The 18863-nt window shown below is 42.7% G+C and overlaps 1 protein-coding gene across 2 annotated transcripts; it reads right to left on the bottom strand.

The window, feature by feature from the left end:
• Positions 1-250: 250 nt before the first annotated feature.
• rpgrip1l (RPGRIP1 like) lies at positions 251-18348 on the bottom strand. Of its 2 annotated transcripts, XM_051380803.1 has the most exons (26): positions 18250-18348; positions 17340-17435; positions 14387-14531; positions 13910-14223; positions 13260-13359; positions 12754-12897; positions 12330-12435; positions 11534-11680; positions 11276-11349; positions 10830-10969; positions 10599-10705; positions 10023-10073; positions 9765-9944; positions 9289-9406; positions 8750-9199; positions 8100-8242; positions 7449-7794; positions 6821-7080; positions 6638-6733; positions 5575-5646; positions 5133-5259; positions 4649-4749; positions 3177-3363; positions 2353-2437; positions 1370-1506; positions 251-633 (listed from the first exon to the last, which is right to left on the bottom strand). In XM_051380803.1, the coding sequence occupies exons 2-26, from the start codon at positions 17425-17427 to the stop codon at positions 485-487; spliced, it is 3867 nt and encodes a 1288-aa protein (XP_051236763.1). In that variant the 5' UTR covers positions 17428-17435; positions 18250-18348; the 3' UTR covers positions 251-484. The 2 variants fall into 2 exon arrangements, with proteins under 2 accessions (XP_051236763.1, XP_051236764.1); XM_051380804.1 differs by lacking the exons at positions 14387-14531; positions 17340-17435; positions 18250-18348 and having other exon boundaries at positions 13260-13402; positions 13910-14084.
• Positions 18349-18863: the final 515 nt, after the last annotated feature.

The raw sequence follows: 18863 nt of genomic DNA, 5'->3' as shown, positions 1-18863 counted from the left end.
ACCACTGGTGGCGCTGTTAGCTACAGTTTAATGAACGACCACTGGTGGCGCTGTTAGCTACAGTTTAATGAACGGCCGCTATTTAATCGTTGCAGCTCCGGTGACAATGCTAACATACTTACAAACATAACAAATGTTCACCATCTTAGTGTAGCGTGTTAGCATGCTAAGCTAATTATCAGTGCAGCTGAGGCTGATGGGAAAGTCATTGGTATTTGCTCACAAACATGAAATAACTTTTCAACCAAACTTCACAGTTTTTAACCTGAATTTATTTTGGTGACGTTACCTGAACAATCAGAAATATTTTATCAGCGTAAATATAAAAAGTGCAAAATCACAATTTCAAAATAAAAGTCTTTAATATAAAAACTAAACAGCACCAAGTGAAGTATTAAAGAACGGAGTCCGTCCCGAAGGCATCCATGTGTAGGAGCTGGTACCGGAGCTGGTACCGGAGCTGGTACCGGAGCCGGTTTCTGCCTCATGCTAATGGTAGCAGAGAGGAGACGGGGGTTCGCTCCTGGTCCTGGTCCTGGTCCTGGTCCTCCAGGATGTCCTGCAGAGCCTCCAGTCCTTCAACAGACACCGTCAGACTGCCGACCACCTCACTGCTGTTCTCTACAGACACAACTACAGACACACTGAGAGTGAGTGTGTGTGTTAAGCGCCCAGTATACCCCCCCCCCCCCCCGGCCGCCCCCAACAAAACCGGACTTCAACCCCGTTGGGGGGAAATGGGTTTGGGCCCGCCCACCTTTTTTTAACCCTACCCTGAAAGGACAAGCTAAAAAACCACCATAAGAAAAAAACCAAAACTTTTTCTTCTACTGCTGTTCTCTACAGACACAACTACAGACACACTGAGAGTGAGTGTGTGTGTGTGTGTGTGTGTGTGTGCGTGTTTGTTACTGTGTGTGTGTGTGTTACTGTGTGTGTGTTTGTTACTGTGTGTGTGTGTGTGTTTTTTTGTTACTGTGTGTTACTGTGTGTGTGTGTGTTTGTTACTGTGTGTGTGTGTGTGTGTGTGTGTGTGTGTGTTTGTTACTGTATGTGTGTGTTTTTGTAGTGTGTGCTGTGTGTGTTTGTTACTGTGTGTTACTGTGTGTGTGTGTGTGTGTGTGTGTGTGTGTTACTGTGTGTGTGTTTGTTACTGTGTGTGTGTGTGTGTGTGTGTGTGTGTGTGTTACTGTGTGTGTGTGTGTGATTTGTTACGTGTGTGTGTGTGTGTGTGTGTATTTGTTACTGTGTGTTACTGTGTGTGTGTGTTACTGTGTGTTACTGTGTGTGTGTGTGTGTGTGTGTGTGTGTGTGTGTGTGTGTGTGTTTGTTACTGTGTGTTACTGTGTGTTACTGTGTGTGTGTGTACCGGTCAGGTTGGTCTCTATCAGGTCTCGGTGTCTCTCCAGTATCTCAGGGATCCTCAGGAAGGCCACTCCCACATCCTCACACTCTCTCTCCTGCTCCTCTTCCTCTGGAGGCTCACTGACCACCGTGAACCGGATCCTGTCAACAACAACAACAACAATAACAACCCATGATACTGATCAGTATACACTGTACCTTTATGGATGATATTGATCAGTATACACTGTATCTTTATGGATGATATTGATCAGTATACACTGTATCATTATGGATGATATTGATCAGTATACACTGTATCTTTATGGATGATATTGATCAGTAGACACTGTATCTTTGTGGATGATATTGATCAGTAGACACTGTATCTTTATGGATGATATTGATCAGTATACACTGTATCTTTATGGATGTTATTGATCAGTATACACTGTATCTTTATGGATGATATTGATCCTGTATTGACAGTCAGACTGTGGACATATGACGGCCTTTAGCTCGTGTTTCTAGAGTTACGTGTTGTTACGAACACGTTAGGAATTGTTAAAATGTGATATTTCTTAAAGGGAGTTTGGTGCAGGGACACCGACTCTACAGACTTTATGATCCGTCATCAGCTTCTCTTTTTATATACTTTATTTTTACAATCCACCTTTTTGCCCAAACAACTTTTAAGCTGAAATTCCACCGAGCACAGTTTCCTGTTGACTGTATTTTGTCCCTTTTCTTTGATATCAGTGAATCTGATGAGTCAGAGAATATTTAGTTAAATATTTCCTCTTTGTATCTTTTTTATTGTTATGTTATTCTTTTCTGATGAAGCCTAAAATCCAGAATCTGACTTCCTGTCAGTGCGAGTTGCTCTGAGCTGTTTAACATGCAGCCAGATTCATTCAGAGTTCACAGTCTTATTTCACGGATCAGGATCAGGATCAGGATCAGGGTCAGGGTCCAGTTTCACTGTAAAAAGAGGAAATGTTTCCTCACCGCTCCATCTGAGGGTTTCGTCCCTGCAGGACTCCTCTCAGCAGCCGCCGCCTCGACCCGTTGTTCTCAGCATCCACAGGAACCACTGCAAGGTCAGAACCACAGACAGAACCACAGACAGACAGAACCACAGTCAGAACCACAGAGGTCAGAACCACAGACAGACAGAACAACAGACACAACCACAGTCAGACAGAACAACAGACACAACCACAGTCAGACAGAACAACAGACACAACCACAGTCAGAACCACAGACAGACAGACAGAACCACAGATAGTCAGAACCACAGACAGACAGACAGACAGAACCACAGACAGTCAGAACCACAGACAGACAGAACAACAGACACAACCACAGAGGTCAGAACCACAGACAGTCAGAACAACAGACACAACCACAGTCAGAACCACAGACAGACAGACAGAACCACAGACAGACAGACAGAACCACAGACAGTCAGAACCACAGACAGACAGAACCACAGTCAGTCATAACCACAGTCAGAACCACAGACAGACAGAACCACAGACAGTCAGAACCACAGACAGAACCACTGACAGTCATAACCACAGACAGACAGAACCACAGTCAGAACCACAGACAGACAGAACCACCGTCCGAACCACAGACAGACAGACAGACAGAACCACAGACAGTCAGAACCACAGACAGACAGAACCACAGTCAGAACCACAGACAGTCAGAACCACTGGAGGATGCCTTTATAGACTTACAGAGATGTAGATATAGTATATATATATATATATATATACTATATATGTATATTAATAAACACTGTATGATGTCATACTCAGCAGGACCTTTGCTGTAGTTGAAGTTGATGCTTTTGCCCTGGGGGGGTTTGGGTAGAGACAGGGGGGTCTCCTCTGTGGGCAGATCCAGGAGCGAGTACTCCACAAACAGACGGACCACGCTGCCGTCCCGGGACACCCGAGACTCCGGCCTCAAGCTCAGAGACATGATCTCCACCCGGACCCGCTCCGAGGACTGAGGGCCGACACACAGGAATTAATCTGTTAATGACAGCGCTAACGACGTCTGATTCACATTACAGCTCCTCACTGATTAATATATATTATAATTAATATGTAGAATTAATGCATTTAATCACAAGTCTCTTTAATTACTGTTGAGACCAAAATATCATAAATATTAGTCACGTTCCTTTAATGTAGATTAGTTAGCTCGTGTTAGCCAGCTAGCATATCTACTCAGGTATTATTTTTACATACAATACATCGGCCCCTGGAGTCTGGATGAAGCTAACGTTATCCAGCTAACAGCTCAATCAGACAATATGTTCCACTAGCTTAGCATTAATGTTAGCTTTGACTTTGGACTCTGTGTTGGACTCTGTGTTGTGGACTCTGTGTTGTGGACTCTGTGTTGTGGACTCTGTGTTTGGACTCTGTGTTGTGGACTCTGTGTTGTGGACTCTGTGTTGGACTCTGTGTTGGACTCTGTGTTGTGGACTCTGTGTTGGACTCTGTGTTGGACTCTGTGTTGGACTGTGTTGTGGACTCTGTGTCTGTTTGGACTCTGTGTTGGACTCTGTGTTGTGGACTCTGTGTTGGACTCTTGTTGTTTGTGGACTCTGTGTTGTGGACTCTGTGATTGTGGACTCTGTGTTGTGGATGTGACTCTGTGTTGGACTCTGTGTTGGACTCTGTGTTGTGGACTCTGTGTTGGACTCTGTGTTGGACTCTGTGTTGTGGACTCTGTGTTGTGGACTCTGTGTTGTGGACTCTGTGTTGTGGACTCTGTGTTGGACTCTGTGTTGGACTCTGTGTTGGACTCTGTGTTGTGGACTCTGTGTTGGACTCTGTGTTGTGGACTCTGTGGTTGTTGGACTCTGTGTTGTGGACTCTGTGTTGTGGACTCTGTGTTGTGGACTCTGTGTTGGACTCTGTGTAGTGGACTCTGTGTTGGACTCTGTGTTGCCCACTGTTGACACTTGGGAGCATAAAGGTCACAACCTTTGACCCTCATCCTACATAGAGACACATAGAGATCAGTCCACAGACAGCAGAGGGACAAAGCTCCACTACAACCCGTCAATAATCTGATTATTATAGAGACACAAAAGGATTGTTAATGTGAATGTCTCTCTGTCTGAAGTTGCTACTCCTTCAGTCTGGCTCAGACTCGCTGACTTCCTGTTTGTACACAAACGAACAAATCGAACTGAAACAAACACAAACAGCTTCCTGAATGAGCTGCTTGCTCTGCGTCCTCTCAGGTGTGTGGAAGGTAAACAGAGGCGTTCACCGACCTTCCTCCCCGTGGCCCCGCTGTGAACAATGCAGTCATCGCTGTCAGACTGAGTCGATTCGCTCTGATCCTCTCTGGGTGCCGGCAGGGCCTCCTCACCGTCTGGAGGAAGGCGTACGGGGAGGAGACAAAGACAGCAGCAGGAAGTAAAATGTTTGAGGCAGAGTGAGATGTTGGCTGTTTCTCGTTAACATTTATGAAGCCACATTCAATATTGATGTCAGCTCAGGAAGGAAACACAAACACCTGTAAGACGGAGCGCAGGGCAGATATTGTTGTGTTACTGTTCACTGGGTTAATGTTTACTGTGTATGCTCTCTCACTGCTCCCACACACAGACACAAACACAGTGAACCTGTTATAAAGAGAGCTTCACTGTTGTTACTCTATCAGATAGTCAGTGTAAAACAACCTCTTTACTGTTGCCTGCCAGTCCTCTCAGAGGGAATAATAACACATGCTTCTGATAATCAATACGTCCTCACCTTGGACGATGTCCTCTGAGATCTCAGAGTCGCTGGAGTAAGACTGAGAGCTGACCGGGACCAGCTGTCCTTCAGAGACATGAGACTCTTCCTCTTCCTCCTCTTCCTCCGCAGCTTCTGACGCAGCCTGCAAACACAAAACAGCTTCACAGAGCCACTGATCACAGGGCCATTGATCACAGGGCCATTGATCACAGAGCCACTGATCACAGGGCCATTGATCACAGAGCCACTGATCACAGGGCCATTGATCACAGAGCCACTGATCACAGAGCCACTGATCAGAGCCATTGATCCGAGCCATTGATCCGGCCATTGATCACAGAGCCACTGATCACAGAGCCATTGATCACAGAGCCACTGATCACAGGGCCATTGATCACAGGGCCATTGATTACAGATTTGTATAATATAATAATATAATTGTATTATTGATTATTACCTTTACAGCAGGTGATGACGTCTGTCTGTCTTCTGCAGACACGCTGACTGCTGCTGAGCTGCTGTCTTCAGCCTGACAGCACAGACAAACAGGAACATCAGACTCATTTCTGCTTTATAATAAAATCAATTATATTTCCACTGTTGCTTCCTGCAGGTTTCACAGTAATGAAATCTACGACAGAGACACCTGCTTAACACATATTAACACATATCAACACATAATAACACATAATAACACATATTAACACATATTAACACATATTAACACATAATAACACATATTAACACATAACACATATTAACACATATTAACACATATTAACACATAATAACACATATTAACACATATTAACACATAATAACACATATTAACACATTTTAACACATAATAACACATATTAACACATAATAACACATATTAACACATAATAACACATATTAACACATATTAACACATAATAACACATAATAACACATATTAACACATAACACATATTAACACATATTAACACATAACACATTAACACATATTAACACAAAACACATATTAACACATATTAACACATATTAACACATAATAACACATATTAACACATATTAACACATATTAACACATAATAACACATAATAACACATAATAACACATAATAACACATTTTAACACATATTAACACATATTACACATATTAACACATATTACACATATTAACACATAATAACACATATTAACACATATTAACACATTTTAACACATAATAACACATATTAACACATTTTAACACATAATAACACATCATTATTTGTTATTCATCAGTCTGTAACGTGATCCAGTGAGAATAAAGTCGCACTGTTTGGAGGGTGAGGTGAGGTGTTCACTAACTACAGGGTTACACAGGATTTACAGAGATTGGTTGAATTTACATTCCTTTCTGTGACTTCCTAGAGGAAGTGCCATCTGGATTCCCTGATGGTGATGTGGATGATACCGCCCTGTGTGTCTCTCTTTCACGTATGAAGCACATATAAACGGACATTCAGGCTCACAGTCGCTGATCTCTTACCTTTCTGTCTGCAGCTGTCGGATCTACAAATGTGACTTTTTTGACCGCCGGTCCATCCTTCACTTGTGTCTTGTGTCTGAGCTTTGGCAGCGGAGCCTGATGGTGAGAAGACACTCAGATTAAAGCTCACAGGAATCCACCTTTACAGGTAGTCTGACAGCACACCGTTATTTATCTCCTGACCTTGGCGGCAGAGACCTCGGGCAGAGAGGTGGAGACACGATTCACTTCCTGCAGCGCCTCTTCGACGCCCTCGTCTCTCTCCTCATCCTCCTCGCTCTGCTGTTCCTGCTTCAGCTTGCTTGCCGTCTCTTTCGGGATGAACTTGGGCTCTTTGACGGTCATGATGGAGCCTGAAAGGGGGAGGTACATGAACTTCCACTTCAGAGTCACTTCGATGTGTCCGGCGGGGAGTCCAGAGGGATCGGTCAGCTCGAACACATCTGAAGGAGACGAGAGAAACAGTCTGACTCCTTACACTAAAGATTCACACATAATGAGAGAGTCTGGACCATTAGCTCCATGCTACTAAATAGCTCTCTGTTTACAGATCAACCAATGCCAGACCCACACCGCGCAGCCAAGACACAGCCAGCCGGACAACCCCATTAGCTTAGCGACAGTTAGCTAGGTGGATGCTCCTGCCTGTTATCCAGCTAAAATTGTGTTGTATTTATTTCCTTTAAAGTAATCACATTGCTTTCTTGAAAAATGAAGATAGATCACGAATGATCAAAATAATCAATTAATGGTTGCAGCTCTAAACCAAACAGATGATCTTCAGCATTGAGCTGGCAGAGTAAACCCTCACCAGTGATCCCTTTGTCCTGGGCCAGGGACAGCAGGGGCACCCTGGCCTTCCCCAGGTACACATCCATCTGCTCCTCTTTGTAGTCGAACACATAGAATTGCAGGACCTCGGTCTTCAAGTACTGGTCCAGACCTGCGTCCATTTGGACGGAGTAGGACTTGAGGTCGTTGAAGTCGGGGTCGCAGCAGTCGTGGGCGGTGGTGGTCGGGTAGTCGGGGAAGTCGGAGAACTTGTAGACCACGTAGGGGCTCGGCTGCTGGGAGCTTCTGGACTGCAGGTCTCTGCAGCGATGGACTGTGATGTGGATCTCGTTCCAACCGCTGCTGCTGCTGCCGGGAGGATGCAGCTGATGGGTGGACAGAGGTGAAAGGTTCATGGAGAGGAGAGGGTAGTGACTGTTTATTATTTATAATTACAGATTAACGAGTCCTGTAGAACGCAGTAATTATTATTAGTTATGATAAACAAACCATTAAACACTATTTACAATACTGAAATGTGCAGTAGCCTCAGTGGATGTTACACAGCACAATGCCAGACTCCTTTTACAAATCTTGTTATTTAACCTCTTTAGGAAAGGGGCCTTACTGATGCTGATTCTGAACTACAGAAATAAAACGCTTGCTGTAATAAAGTTTCCTGTGCAGGTACCTGTGCGTCTTCGTTCAGCGCAGTGTGGACGTAGCCTGCAGCCTTCACCTTCTCTTTATACAGACGGATGGTCTCTGTCATCGGGATCCTCAGCCTCAACCAGTAATCCACAGAGCCGAAGGACCACACCTCGTCAGACAAACCTGAGGAACACATCTCAGTTATTATATCATCCCCACAGTCTTATATAATACACTGAGTTTGTATGGCGTTACGTAACCTCTCAGTGGTTCAGCAGGTTGGTGGAGGAAGAGCAACGACTTATCTTACTTATATCTATATAGACTGTATCTCTTTAAAAATGTTCAAGTGGATGGCGGAGTCTGCCACAACTATAACGACAACGACAGTGGTGAACAATATTGTTGGGATCACTTTCAGAGAGTTGTTTGCAACTTAATAACACTTTCATAACGTAATATGAGGTTATTATCTGAGACATTGTTTAAAGTGCTTGTTTTCTGAATGGAGTTTGGTTGATTAAGGCTACGCTAACTTAGTTCATCATTTTTATACAGTTATTCTTAATGCCGCCCAGAGGATGGTAGAAACACTACCACCTTTCTCCACAGGGGGCGCCAGTACCAACACTAAATGAGAGTACGTCCAGCACCGCCAACAGGAATGGTTAGTTTGGAGTAATCACTCACCAACCAGTGGTATGGTCCCATGAACCTTCCCGTCCTGCTCCAGCAGCTGCTGCAGCCGGAGCTGAGCGGTGGCCAGAGTCCTCCAGTCCAGACCCAGGGCCTGATGCAGCTCCACTGTGACGGAGCACCTGTGCAGATAGTCCAGGAAGTGGTCGTCCATGCTGACCACGTACTTAGACGTGAACCCGTAAGTGGGTTTCTGGCCCGTCGCCACCGGAGTGGAGTGCATCTCGAACAGGTAGAAGGAGTAGGTGCAGAAGGTGGAGGGTTGGTGGTCACCCAGCGCCTCCAGGGCGGACGGAGAGAGCGCTGTGCTGACTATCTGAAGCTCCAGGAGGTTCTCGCCACGCTCCAGGTGAAGAGTTTCATCAAACTCATCGGCCTCTTCGTCTGTGACGTCCGGTTTGAAGACGTAGGTTTTGGTGCCGTAGGCGATGTCTCTGAGCTGAGCTGAGGAGGAGGACAGTGGTGAGTTACCACTCACTGTTTATCTGTTCTGTTCAGTAAAAAGTACAAACAGAGCCTGGGTCAATAAATACCTTCCAGCTTCCTGATCTTCGCCGCCCTCGCGTCCAACAGCTGAGCCTGACGTTCAACCTTCTGCTTGTGCTCGACTCTGTCAGCGTCCATCTTCCTCAACACAGCTTCCAGCTCCGCCTCGGTGGTGAGAGAAGAGATCCAATATAAGTCCACTGAGCACTGACACTATCAGAGGCAACCACTGTTGGCTCGACCACGGTGGTGCTGACCACATACTGTTACAGCTTTAATAGAATACACTGATAAAGGACTGATGCTGATACAGTGTTCAGCAGACTGATCATTACAACCAATAAGACACTTGAGATTTGACTTGAGGGTGTTTGGTGCAACAGCGGAGGACAAGGTGCAGACAACCAGAGACTCTTTAGGACAGTTGAGCCTGAACCTGCTGCTGCACCAGTCAACCCACTACCACCTGAACCCTGTTGAACTGGTCTCTTTATAAAAGAGCGACTGCAGGTGAGCACTCCACCTTGTAGTCTCTGCAGATCTGGCTCTCCATGCTGAGGAGGTTTCTGCTCTTCTGCAGCTCCTGGATGGTTTCGGCGTGAGCGGCTCGCAGCTCCCGGACGGCACTTTCCGTGCCGCTGCTCCCTCCCTCCTCCACCTCCTTCAGGAAGCCCAGGTCCCCATTCTTCTGGGATTTACGTGTCTGTGGGGAGGGCAATGTTTATATTTCAGGTTATAGAAAAAATACATAATAAATCATTCAAATGTATCTTCCTGTTACCTTAATGAGCAGCAGCGCCTCAGTGAGCTCGGACACATCGTACTCGTTCTCCTTCAAACAACACAATGTAATCTGTTACACAATGTAATCTATTACACAATGTAATCTGTTACACAATGTAATCCATTACTTCCTGAAGAAGGTCTGAAGATGTCAGACACTAATATCAACCACACGCCATAATGTCATCAATTTACAATGTGACTGAACCCTGCACTGATGCCCCCGTCCCTGCACTATATCCCCCCCGTCCCTGTACCCCCGTCCCCCCCCGTCCCTGCACTAATAATCCCCCCGTCCCTGTACTCATCCCCCCCCGTCCCTGTACTACTGCCCCCCGTCCCTGCACTAATACCCCCGTCCCTGTACTACTGCCCCCGTCCCTGCACTAATACCCCGTCCCTGTACTCATCCCCCCGTCCCTGCACTACTCCCCCGTCCCTGCACTACCCCCGTCCTGTACTCACCCCCTGTCCCTTACTCCCCGTCCGCACTTACCCCCCGTCCCTGTACTCATCCCCCCGTCCCTGTACTACTGCCCCCGACCCTGCACTAATACCCCCACTGGTTGTTTACCCTGCTGTAGAACTTCAGACGGTCCTTTAGTTCGTCCAGCTGCTGTTTCTGTTCCAGAAACTGAATCTGAAGTTTCTTATTTTCTTCTGTGAGCTTCTCACTTGTTTCTGGAAACAAACAATAATTAAATCATCAACATTTATCTCTTTAATATGAGTATGATTTACAGTCCGTCAGACAGCAGCTCTACAGAATATAATAGATATTTATAATATGAAGTTGGAGCAGAACCTCTCTCAGCCTTGATTTTATCCAGGATTTCATTTTTGTCGACGAGGTCGGCCTTCAGCGCCGTCTCCAGCTGGACGATCTGTAACTTCAGCTGCTGCTCCTTGATCTGCCATTTCTGCTGCCACGACACATCCAACGCACTGGAAACACACATACAAATGTGTAATCACACAATTCAATCACAGTTGAGCAAGCCTCGGTCAATGTGATGTGACTATATATATGTTTCTTTTATCTCTGAACCATCTCAATATGGTTGTGTTTCCAACATAGATTAGCCTAGCATAGCATATCTCAGTACAGGAAAGGAGAAAGTTGACTGAGTCTCAACTGTGATTGGACACATATATAGTGTTAATATTATTATATAATATATATTAAATATATATTATCTAATAGATTATAATCAGGATGGTGCAACCTGAACTACTGACAGTATAAAGTACCTGTTGACCAGTTTGTCATTGTTGTCCTTCAGCAGGTCTCTCTCCTGCTCCACCTCACTGATCCGCTCCTGCAGCTGGAACAGACGGAGGGAATAGTCTTTATATGATCCACTGACTGAGACTGACTGCAGAGAGCTGACACTAATGATAATCAGCTCTCTCTAAAATGCTTCTCCTGACCAACTGACTGAGCAGCAGCAGAGTCTATGATGAGCTGTTCTCAGCACAGCTAGCAGTCAGGAGTTCCTGTAATATCACCTGCTCCATCTGTATCCTGGCAATGTTGGAGCTCTGCAGCTGTTTCTCCAGGTCCAAACTCTTCAGCCTCTCGTCTTTGAGCTGAGCCGACAGCTCGTCCACCTTCGCCATCGCTGCGTCGTGACTCGCCTTCAGCGTCCTCTGACTCTGTAATCACATGTTAAACCCTCTGGTGGGTCAGTGTGTGCGAACCAACAGTGAATGTATCTACTGACTGTTGGATCTATGTGGAAGGTATCCTGCTACAGAGGGAATATAAAACCCCTCTGACAGCAGCTTTCACTGGGTTCCCGCTCTGTTTAAGAAGCAGGTGACTGACGGTTATCGGTAACCGTTGGGAGATTATTGATTGATGGGTTACTGTTTGTTCGTGGTTAATTTATAAAGTGTGATAACCTGTTTGATTTTAAATGTACAAACTCAACAGGCCGTCTGAAGTTTGTCTTGTGATCCAACAGAGGGCGCTCTGCTATCAGCTTGACCTACAGCTGCCCTGTCGACCTGCCAGTGAACGACTAATGTTCTGTTCTTTACGGCTGAAATGGACGACAGTAGTGAGCAAAGACTCCATAACTGTATGTTATATATATATATTATAATATAATAATCTGTACCAAGTGTTAATGGATCATTTATTCTAAATCGTTTGTGCTGTTTGTGACCTTAAATGAATATTATTATATCACATTACAATCAGACATTGTGGATCTCTGCTGATGATGGATAAAACCCACAGATTGAGTTCTGGTCTGATGAAGATAAAGATGATGATGAAGATGATGAAGAGGCTCCTCACCTCCTGCAGCTGCAGAAACCGTCCCTCCAGCTCCGTCACGGCGTTGGACCTGTCGGCCAGCTGCTTCTGCAGTTTGATCATCGTCACGTTGCTGCTGACATGTGACCTGAGAGACACACCTGTTACTGTGTGTGTGTGTGTGTGTGTGTGTGTGTGTGTGTGTGTGTGAGAGAGAGAGAGTGTGTGTCTTTTCATAGCAATAACTGATTAAACTCCTGATGTGAGCTGTTTGTCGTTTACATACATGCAGTATGATTGATTGATGCTTATTGGCCATATTTGACTAATATCTGGATTGATTGTGCTTCCTGGTTGGAAGCAGTGTGGAGCGACAGGAAGTGAGAGCTGCATTAAAGCTGCATTAAGGCTTTTAAAGGGTCAGTTCAACCATAATAATACTGATAGTAATACAGCAGCACTCTACCTCAGTTTGGAAGTCTGCTGCTGTCGGGCCTGCAGGAGTCTCTCCTCGTATTCGGCCTCCTTCCTCCTCAGTTCGTCCTGCAGCAGCTCCGCGGCTCCGTCCATCTCCTCCATCTGGTTCCTCTGGAGCTCGATCACGTTCTCTCTGGTGAACCAACAACAGCAGATAGTTAGCTCACTACAGACAGATAGCATTAACAGGAACTCTCACTGTGTGTTGATTCTGGCGGCCCCTGTGGACAGAAGCTGTTTCCACTGCTTTGTTTCATTGATTTCAAGGGGAAATCTAGAAATATACAATGAGCTCTCTGCTGTTTGTTTCTGCAGCTCATACAGAGGCTTCAGTGTCAGACTGTTTATAACCAGTATAACATGGTTATAGAGTCAGAGGTTGTTAAAACATTATGTAGCTGTATATATCACACAGTATTAACCAATATGGATGAAATATGGATTATTGACCAACAAACAACAACAGGAACCTTTGGAAGAAGAAGAATCACTCACAGGTTGCGGATCTCGGCCCTCGCCTCCTCCAGCAGGTTGTGTCCGAATCGAGGGAGGAGGCCGGTCGGAGGTCTCCCGCCTCCCTCCAAACTCCTGGTACCTGCAGGAGACCAAACCACGGCGATGACTGTTCTACCCGCTCGCTGTCCGTGATGGTTACAACCAGATTATTGCAGGAAAAACAAACAGCAGGAGGACAAACTGAGCTATAAAAAATACAGTTAAATAAATACTGGATTTATGGACTTTATGCTTCACGTGCAGTTTGGAGGAACTCTACAGACAAATCCACCGGCTGGTTTCAATCTTTATTTACACTGTTTGTCACAATACATAAGTTAGTATCATGGATCACGTTAGCTGGGGAAGCTAACTAGCTAACTAACCAACTAACTGAATCCACTTTCAAATACAGGGAAATAAAATGATTCAGAATGTGACATGTGGAACCTTTAAAACCGGTTTAAGATCATTTAAAAAGGTATTTTAATGACCGTATTTTCTACATGTAACAGGATCTCTGTCTCACAACTCCAATCCTTTCATACATCGGTGTTTAAATGTGATGTGGAACCACAGATTGGTCTACAATAATAATGTGTTAATAACATTACTGTCGTCCTTTAAACCAGGTCAGGTCTGTGACGTACTTTTGGGTCGCGTTTGAGGAGGAGAGGGGGCGTCATCTCGCAGCTTCTTTAACCCAGAGTTGACTCGGGACTGCACGTGGCCGTACACCGCCGGCCTCCTGCTCTGTGAGTTGATGAGCTGCTGCTTGGCCACAAGGAGGCGCTGTTTCAGTCCCTCGTTCTCCGTCTGCAGGCCCCGCACCTTCTCCTGGAGCTCCTCCATCATCTCCTCCATCTCCACGTCTCGCACCCTGGACACCGGCTGGCCCCCGCCAACCGCCAGCTGCTCCATACGACCGCGGTCCTTCACCAGCCGCATCAGCTTGGTGCCCAGCCTAAAGGGAGGAGGAGGAGGAGGAGGAGGAGGAGGAGGAGGAGGAGGAGGAGGAGGAGGAGGAGGAAGGGCTCATCAATCAGTGGAGAAAGATGATAACATTCAGTAAAGAAAGTCTCTGTATATTTGTGGTCCAGCTGTGTGTGTGTGTGTGTGAATCTCACTTCTTGATCTTGTCGTCTTGTTTGTGAATGTGCTGTTTGAGGTGCAGGGTCTCCTCATGGAGGCGCAGGAACCGGTCCTCCAGCTCCTCCCTGGACACCCGCGAGATGTCCTGTCGCGCCCGAGCATTTTGATACACCGATGAGTCTTTCACCACAAAAACAAACTTTTGTTTAACATCAGGGATTTGGAAGCATTTTATAAACAATAGTGCTAACAAGGCATTAAGACAGAGCAGATGTAGTAGACAGTAGTAGACAGTAGTAGATAGTAGTATATAGTAGTATACAGTAGTATACAGTAGTATATAGTAGTATATAGTAGTATATAGTAGTAGACAGTAGTATATAGTAGTATATAGTAGTAGACAGTAGTATATAGTAGTATATAGTAGTATACAGTAGTATATAGTAGTATATAGTAGTAGATAGTAGTAGACAGTAGTATATAGTAGTAGACAGTAGTAGACAGTAGTAGACAGTAGTATATAGTAGTATATAGTAGTATATAGTAGTAGATAGTAGTAGACAGTAGTATATAGTAGTAGACAGTAGTAGACAGTAGTATATACTAGTATATAGTAGTAGATAGTAGTAGATAGTAGTAGACAGTAGTATATAGTAGTATACAGTAGTATATAGTAGTAGACAGTAGTAGACAGTAGTAGACAGTAGTATATAGTAGTATATAGTAGTATATAGTAGTAGATAGTAGTAGACAGTAGTATATAGTAGTATATAGTAGTAGATAGTAGTAGATAGTAGTATATAGTAGTATATAGTAGTATATAGTAGTATACAGTAGTAGACAGTAGTAGATAGTAGTAGACAGTAGTATATAGTAGTAGACAGTAGTATATAGTAGTATATAGTAGTAGATAGTAGTAGACAGTAGTATATAGTAGTATATAGTAGTAGATAATAGTATATAGTAGTATATAGTAGTATATAGTAGTATACAGTAGTATATAGTAGTAGACAGTAGTAGACAGTAGTATATAGTAGTATATAGTAGTAGATAGTAGTAGATAGTAGTAGACAGTAGTATATAGTAGTATATAGTAGTATATAGTAGTAGACAGTAGTAGACAGTAGTAGACAGTAGTATATAGTAGTATATAGTAGTATATAGTAGTAGATAGTAGTAGATAGTAGTATATAGTAGTATATAGTAGTATATAGTAGTATACAGTAGTATATAGTAGTAGACAGTAGTATATAGTAGTAGATAGTAGTAGACAGTAGTATATAGTAGTAGACAGTAGTATATAGTAGTATATAGTAGTAGATAATAGTATATAGTAGTATATAGTAGTATATAGTAGTAGACAGTAGTATATAGTAGTAGATAGTAGTATACAGTAGTAGATAGTAGTATATAGTAGTATATAGTAGTATATAGTAGTAGACAGTAGTATATAGTAGTATATAGTAGTATATAGTAGTAGACCGTAGTAGACAGTAGTATTAGTATATAGTAGTATATAGTAGTAGACAGTAGTAGACAGTAGTATATAGTAGTATATAGTAGTATATAGTAGTAGACAGTAGTAGACAGTAGTAGACAGTAGTAGACAGTAGTATATAGTAGTATATAGTAGTAGACAGTAGTAGACAGTAGTAGACAGTAGTAGATAGTAGTATATAGTAGTATATAGTAGTAGACAGTAGTATATAGTAGTATACAGTAGTAGATAGTAGTATATAGTAGTATACAGTAGTAGATAGTAGTATATAGTAGTATATAGTAGTAGACAGTAGTAGACAGTAGTAGATAGTAGTATATAGTAGTATATAGTAGTATATAGTAGTAGACAGTAGTAGACAGTAGTAGACAGTAGTAGATAGTAGTAGATAGTAGTAGATAGTAGTATATAGTAGTATATAGTAGTAGACAGTAGTAGACAGTAGTAGATAGTAGTATATAGTAGTATATAGTAGTAGACAGTAGTATATAGTAGTAGACAGTAGTAGACAGTAGTATATAGTAGTAGACAGTAGTAGACAGTAGTATATAGTAGTAGACAGTAGTAGACAGTAGTATATAGTAGTAGACAGTAGTAGACAGTAGTATATAGTAGTAGACAGTAGTAGACAGTAGTAGATAGTAGTATATAGTAGTATACAGTAGTAGATAGTAGTATATAGTAGTATATAGTAGTATACAGTAGTAGATAGTAGTATATAGTAGTATATAGTAGTATATAGTAGTAGACAGTAGTAGACAGTAGTAGATAGTAGTAGATAGTAGTATATAGTAGTATATAGTAGTATATAGTAGTATACAGTAGTATACAGTAGTATACAGTAGTAGATAGTAGTATATAGTAGTATACAGTAGTATACAGTAGTATATAGTAGTATATAGTAGTAGACAGTAGTATATAGTAGTATACAGTAGTAGACAGTAGTAGATAGTAGTATACAGTAGTAGATAGTAGTAGACAGTAGTAGATAGTAGTATATAGTAGTATATAGTAGTATATAGTAGTATACAGTAGTATACAGTAGTAGATAGTAGTATATAGTAGTATATAGTAGTATACAGTAGTAGATAGTAGTATATAGTAGTATATAGTAGTAGACAGTAGTAGACAGTAGTAGACAGTAGTATATAGTAGTATATAGTAGTATATAGTAGTATATAGTAGTAGACAGTGTATATATAGTAGTATATAGTAGTAGATAGTAGTATATAGTAGTAGACAGTAGTAGACAGTAGTAGACAGTAGTATATAGTAGTATATAGTAGTAGACAGTAGTAGACAGTAGTAGACAGTAGTATATAGTAGTATATAGTAGTAGACAGTAGTAGACAGTAGTATATAGTAGTATATAGTAGTAGACAGTAGTAGACAGTAGTAGACAGTAGTATATAGTAGTATATAGTAGTAGACAGTAGTATATATTGGTATATAGTAGTTCTGTATGCGGAGAGGACACCAGTGGGACAGACCTTGGGGACCTGCTGTCAGTCGGGACAGGTTTACTGTGAAGTCTCTGACTGGTACATCTGCTGCTGTCTCATCAAACATTGTGGACATGTTTTAATCTGAAAATGAAATTCATTACATTTCAAACTTTATATTCACGGTCAGTATATTGCCCTAAATGATATAAACCCTTATATTGTGTTGGGAGACAAAAATACACCGAACTCCATTTGCAAATCTATTGAATGAAAACTAATGTCCGTATGGAGATAGAACAATACACAGCCAGACCAGACTTAAGTCTTCTTACTGACAGCTTGTGTCTTCTGATGTATTCGGCGTCCATGTGACACACCGAGAACATTTCATTTTAATATTATCTCATATTCTATTGCGCACTTTGCCGCTGCCACTGCTGTGATTCGGTGTGAAGCAATAAGAGGCGAGCTGGCTCTAAAATGTGAAATATGACTGAAATACGAGCTTCTTTCTGTGTAAGATCCAGGCCGAGCTGAGGTTAGACCTCTGAGGAGTTTGTGTGTTTTGAACCGATGTCTGTATGAATATGGATCAGTACTTTAGCCGGTGAGCAACAAAAGCTGCCAGATTTTAAACGCAGTCTGGCGTCACATCCTGTACACTGATTTACGAATTACAATAAATAAATAAAATAATTCACATATGTGGACGAAGGTAAATGTATCAACAGTTAGAAAATTCTGTCTGTTAAAAAAAAAAAGTGTGTTGTTACTAAATCATCTCAAACTAGCTCCGTTAGCTAGCGTTAGCTCCTCTCTTGAGGCTAACGGGCTAGCATTAGCTCTTTATTTCATTAGTTATGATAATTAATATAATAATATTACAGCGGAGACAGCTGTGTCTTTTTATTTGACAAAAACTATTTTCCGTGCGTACTTTTTAAACATTTCTTACCTTTTATAGCGACTTTATTCAGTCCAGAGTAACGGTTGCTACTGAAAACACAACAGCTCGTCATGTCGTTATGATGCAACTACGCATGCGCCATGTGAGGAGAATTGTGGGAAACGGAGTTTTTCCTGGGAAATAAAGCCAAATTGCCACTGTAGGCGGTTTTAAATGCTTGATATTCACTCCACAGATTATTTATCATTATTTATCAATAATACAAACATATATATCCATAAAAACTGTTGTTTTTTCATTTGTTTCTGCATTTTCATACGTTTCCACTGCAGCGCTCCGTTATATGTCTCCTGTGTACATCCATCAGCTCTGTTTCAGATGCTTTCTTTCATCTTTTACCCATGACAATGTTTCTGAATAGACATCAGGCCAATGTCGAGGACTCATAGTCTGACCTGACTTTACATGTAGGCCTATTTATGAGCAGCGTGGTGGTGTGCGATGGCTCACTGGTCGGTCCCGGGTGAGTTTGACAGGCGTGCTGTCAGACGTCTGACTTTCATGAATTGGCAATGGATCTAATTTAGCAGCCTGAGATGAGCGTGCCGGCTGGACAGAATGAGTTCACTCTACATGTCAGGCTCGCTGGGCCGTGACAGTCT

The sequence above is a fragment of the Dicentrarchus labrax genome, unplaced genomic scaffold, assembly GCF_905237075.1.
Source record: "Dicentrarchus labrax unplaced genomic scaffold, dlabrax2021, whole genome shotgun sequence".
NCBI classification, from domain to species: Eukaryota; Metazoa; Chordata; class Actinopteri; family Moronidae; genus Dicentrarchus; species Dicentrarchus labrax.
This window is presented reverse-complemented; position numbering and strand designations above follow the sequence as displayed.